Source organism: Triticum aestivum, unplaced genomic scaffold (genome assembly GCF_018294505.1).
Source record: "Triticum aestivum cultivar Chinese Spring unplaced genomic scaffold, IWGSC CS RefSeq v2.1 scaffold5231, whole genome shotgun sequence".
NCBI classification, from domain to species: Eukaryota; Viridiplantae; Streptophyta; class Magnoliopsida; order Poales; family Poaceae; genus Triticum; species Triticum aestivum.
The window spans coordinates 1-3,261 of record NW_025236660.1 but is presented as its reverse complement, the minus strand read 5'-3'; the positions used below and the strand labels follow the sequence as shown (position 1 = coordinate 3,261).

The 3,261-nt window shown below is 43.1% G+C and overlaps 1 protein-coding gene across 1 annotated transcript; it reads right to left on the bottom strand.

The window, feature by feature from the left end:
• Positions 1-226: 226 nt before the first annotated feature.
• Positions 227-3,248, bottom strand: LOC123176457 (histidine-containing phosphotransfer protein 2-like). Its single transcript, XM_044590652.1, has 7 exons — positions 3,186-3,248; positions 2,977-3,110; positions 2,797-2,871; positions 1,756-1,827; positions 1,267-1,339; positions 851-874; positions 227-349 (listed from the first exon to the last, which is right to left on the bottom strand). Exons 1-7 carry the CDS (start codon positions 3,246-3,248, stop codon positions 227-229), a joined length of 564 nt encoding a protein of 187 aa, XP_044446587.1.
• Between the last annotated feature and the right edge of the window lie 13 nt (positions 3,249-3,261).

Below are 3,261 nucleotides of genomic sequence, written 5' to 3'. Positions count from 1 at the left end.
GCCGAGTTACTCTGAGTTTTTCCACCCAGTACTACGACTTTTAGGAGTGAGTAGGCCATGATGAGCGAACCATGTTTCCTATAGCTTCCGAACTGTACACGACTCTTTTTTGGAGCCGCCGAACTATGTTTATTTTGACATCATCCCTATTAGTTTTGGCACCTCTGACAATAACATTTTCTCTGACCTTTCCAAGCCCTTCTCAGTTTGCTTCAGCAGAGTATCTTTATTGGATTGCTACTTCCAAGAAAATGCATCCAATACCTCCAAGATGGACTTTGGATTTGCCTGCTAGATGGTGTCCTGCATCACCTTTCAGCGCCCCGCCCCAACATATCTTCTCTCTCCTCTGGGCGGCAGATTAGACAGTTTGCTGCAGCAGTGATGCTGTGAGGTTCTGGTGGTGGAGGAGGCCGACGAACAACACATCTCGGTATACCGGCCAAAAAATGAGACTTGAGAGCTCAATACGGGCACCCACTCCTCACCCAAACGGGAGGCACCAACGTTTCATAAGATGATAAAAAGAACCACCAACACACAACAAAACCTAGTCACCACCCACCAACCAAACAACAAGCTAGGTATAGAGTTTACACACGACCTATGGGCCATTCATGACACAAAGGTATATAGAGTTGACAGACGCATAAGTCGATAGAAAAGACAACAAGTTCAATTCGTGGGGTGTTCGTGAGCCCCAACTTCCGAAGCAAGAATTGCCATGTGACTCCGTGTGCTCGACCAAAGCCCAACACAACACAACCACTTCAGAGGTACACACACATCATTGTGCCTGGAATCTCACGAGGTTATGCTCTTTTTCCGTTGATTACTACCACATACTAACCAAGGACGCGATCTGCTGCTCCAGCTGCATCAAAAGAAAAATAAAGTAATGATTACGACATGGTTTCACAAATCAGACATTTTGCAATGTAGTAGGTATCTTATTCTGGTACTTGGAAGATATTAACTTTTTAAACTTAATCTGGGAACATAAGGAACCGAGTTAGACGGCCAAAACATTATGATAAGATGAAGAAAACAATATTTGACAGCCAAACGGGACCTTCAAAGACCACAACCTATGTGCTCCAAAAACCAAACAATATATTGCCAGATAAATTTCAGCAGCAACAAGAATAATAATATCAAGGTTCTTCTTTTTATGTTGAATAATATACATCCAATCCAAATATTATCATAATAGCAAGAAACTGGAAGTCCAAAGCCTACATAGGTACACATTACATAAAGTGCTACCTGCATCAAAGTCTGAAGCTTGTTGCGCACGTCACAGAAATCACCCTTAAGAAGAGTCAATGTCATGAGGCATCTGAACAATGCAAAAATATCACACTGTCAATTCTGAAGAGGTTGATCAAAATAAATTTAAATGGTAGAGCAATTGAAACCCTCTGTTTGGCCCAGCAAAAAGAAAACCTCTGTTTGAAAAAAAAACTAGCTATCTCAAAACTCAGTTGCGCTATAAACAGGAGGTTAGAGCCAACAAGTTACAAGAGAATAATCAAAGAGACATGTATTCAAATATAGAACTGAGTTCTATCAATCAGCTGATTCGAGACAAAGTGAAAAAGTAGGTTAGTTCTTAAGAATGTCATATTAGTACGAGCTAAAACTAGTGTCATAGAAGACGAAATAAGCTGGCAGGCTTGCATACATGATTTGACCAACACATACAGTACAAAATCATTATTGTGCAATATATATAATGAGATACTGAGTACTAACCCTTTTTTGTTTTTTGCCACGTAGAACTTTTGGAAGTCCATGCAAGCGAGATTCACTTTCTTTGCACCAACACTGATACATGGCAAAAAGAGCAACATCAGAAAACTAGAATGTTTGGAATCTTATTAAATCCTATAGTATGTTGATACACATAAACATACATGGGTTGTCACAGTAATATTCTCAAGGGGCCATTTTCTATCATGGCTGTCAACACAGTAAATTGTTTGAAGAATCAGAAGAAGAAACATTGGCCTTACGGCATCAGTAGTGCTAGAGATATTTACAAAACGGCAAAGTTTTCATGGCCGAGCCATAAGATTGGAATGGACATTGGTACTTCCATTATAGAAAACACAACTAAATTCAGCTCTTAAGGTTAAACAACACGAGCCGCAAATTCCATGACGTACGCTCGCTCCCTGCACCGACACATCCGAATAGAAATAATGCCGATGCAGTGAATAAACTAAAAAAATGGCACTCGACATAATATATGTAGAGTAGCCGTCCGTAAATACCATGAATTAATATTTCTATAACGACAAATTTTTATTGCTGGCCTAGAATATTGTCGTTGGCGAATGGCAGATTTAGTAATATTAAAAATGTTTGCAAGACGACAAAAATTTGCCATAGACAGGAATACCGACAATTAGGTAACTGAAAACACAACTAAACTCAACTCTTCTACTTATGTGCATATGATAGTCGACAACGACAGACACTGCAATCCGAATAGAAACATGGACACGCTAGAAAAAACGTCCATTGGCGTTGCGCTGTCGCTGAATAGCACATGATTAATAAATATTACAAAGTTAATAACATTACTGTTGGCATGAATATGGGTACTTCCGTTAGTACAAGAAGCAGAACTAAGCTCGTTTCTTTTAATTATCGCGACACGACACTGCAACCGACATGATGGGCATGCCCGTGACAAACACATCTGAATCGATGTAGCCGAGAAACACGGAAACAGAGAGTTAAAAATGGGCGGGGGATATATAGAAAAGGAAGGGCTAATCGTCATCATACGTGGAGCTGCTCCCCTTGAGCTGCTGCACCAGGGCGTCCACCTTGCAGAACTCCACCTCGTGCAGGGGCTGGTTCCTGCGGATGGCAAAGCAGAGGCAGAGCAAGTCAGTCAGTATCCGAGACGAGAGGAGAAAGTGGACAACAAGGCCACGGGCGTGGCGTGGGGGAGGCGACACGGACAGCAGGGCGTCGATGTCCCTGAGGATCCTGTCGCCGTCATTGAGGAAGATGTTGAGGACTTCGGCGACGTAGCCCGTGCCTCCACTGCCCTCGTCCAGCTCCTGCAGCTGCTGGAAATACGCGTCCACGGCACCCTAGATCGATCACGGCAATGAGACTGTCAGAGCAGAGAGCACGGTGTGGCTCTAGAGGTGAGGGAAAGGACTCACCGTGGCGTACATGGAGGAGAGGTGGGCGTGGAGCTGGGCCCTGAGCTCGGCGATGGCCTCCATGGCAATGTTGGGG

Bases quoted from the DNA above. Each gene is read 5' to 3' on its own strand.
- LOC123176457 (XM_044590652.1), bottom strand. From the start codon at position 3,248: ATGGAGGCCATCGCCGAGCTCAGGGCCCAGCTCCACGCCCACCTCTCC. The intron at 1,828-2,796 runs GTATGATGACGA...GCCATGTATCAG, and splicing joins CTCAAGGGGAGCAGCTCCAC to TGTTGGTGCAAAGAAAGTGA. The intron at 875-1,266 runs GTAGCACTTTAT...CTTTTGATGCAG, and splicing joins AGCTTCAGACTTTGATGCAG to CTGGAGCAGCAGATCGCGTC.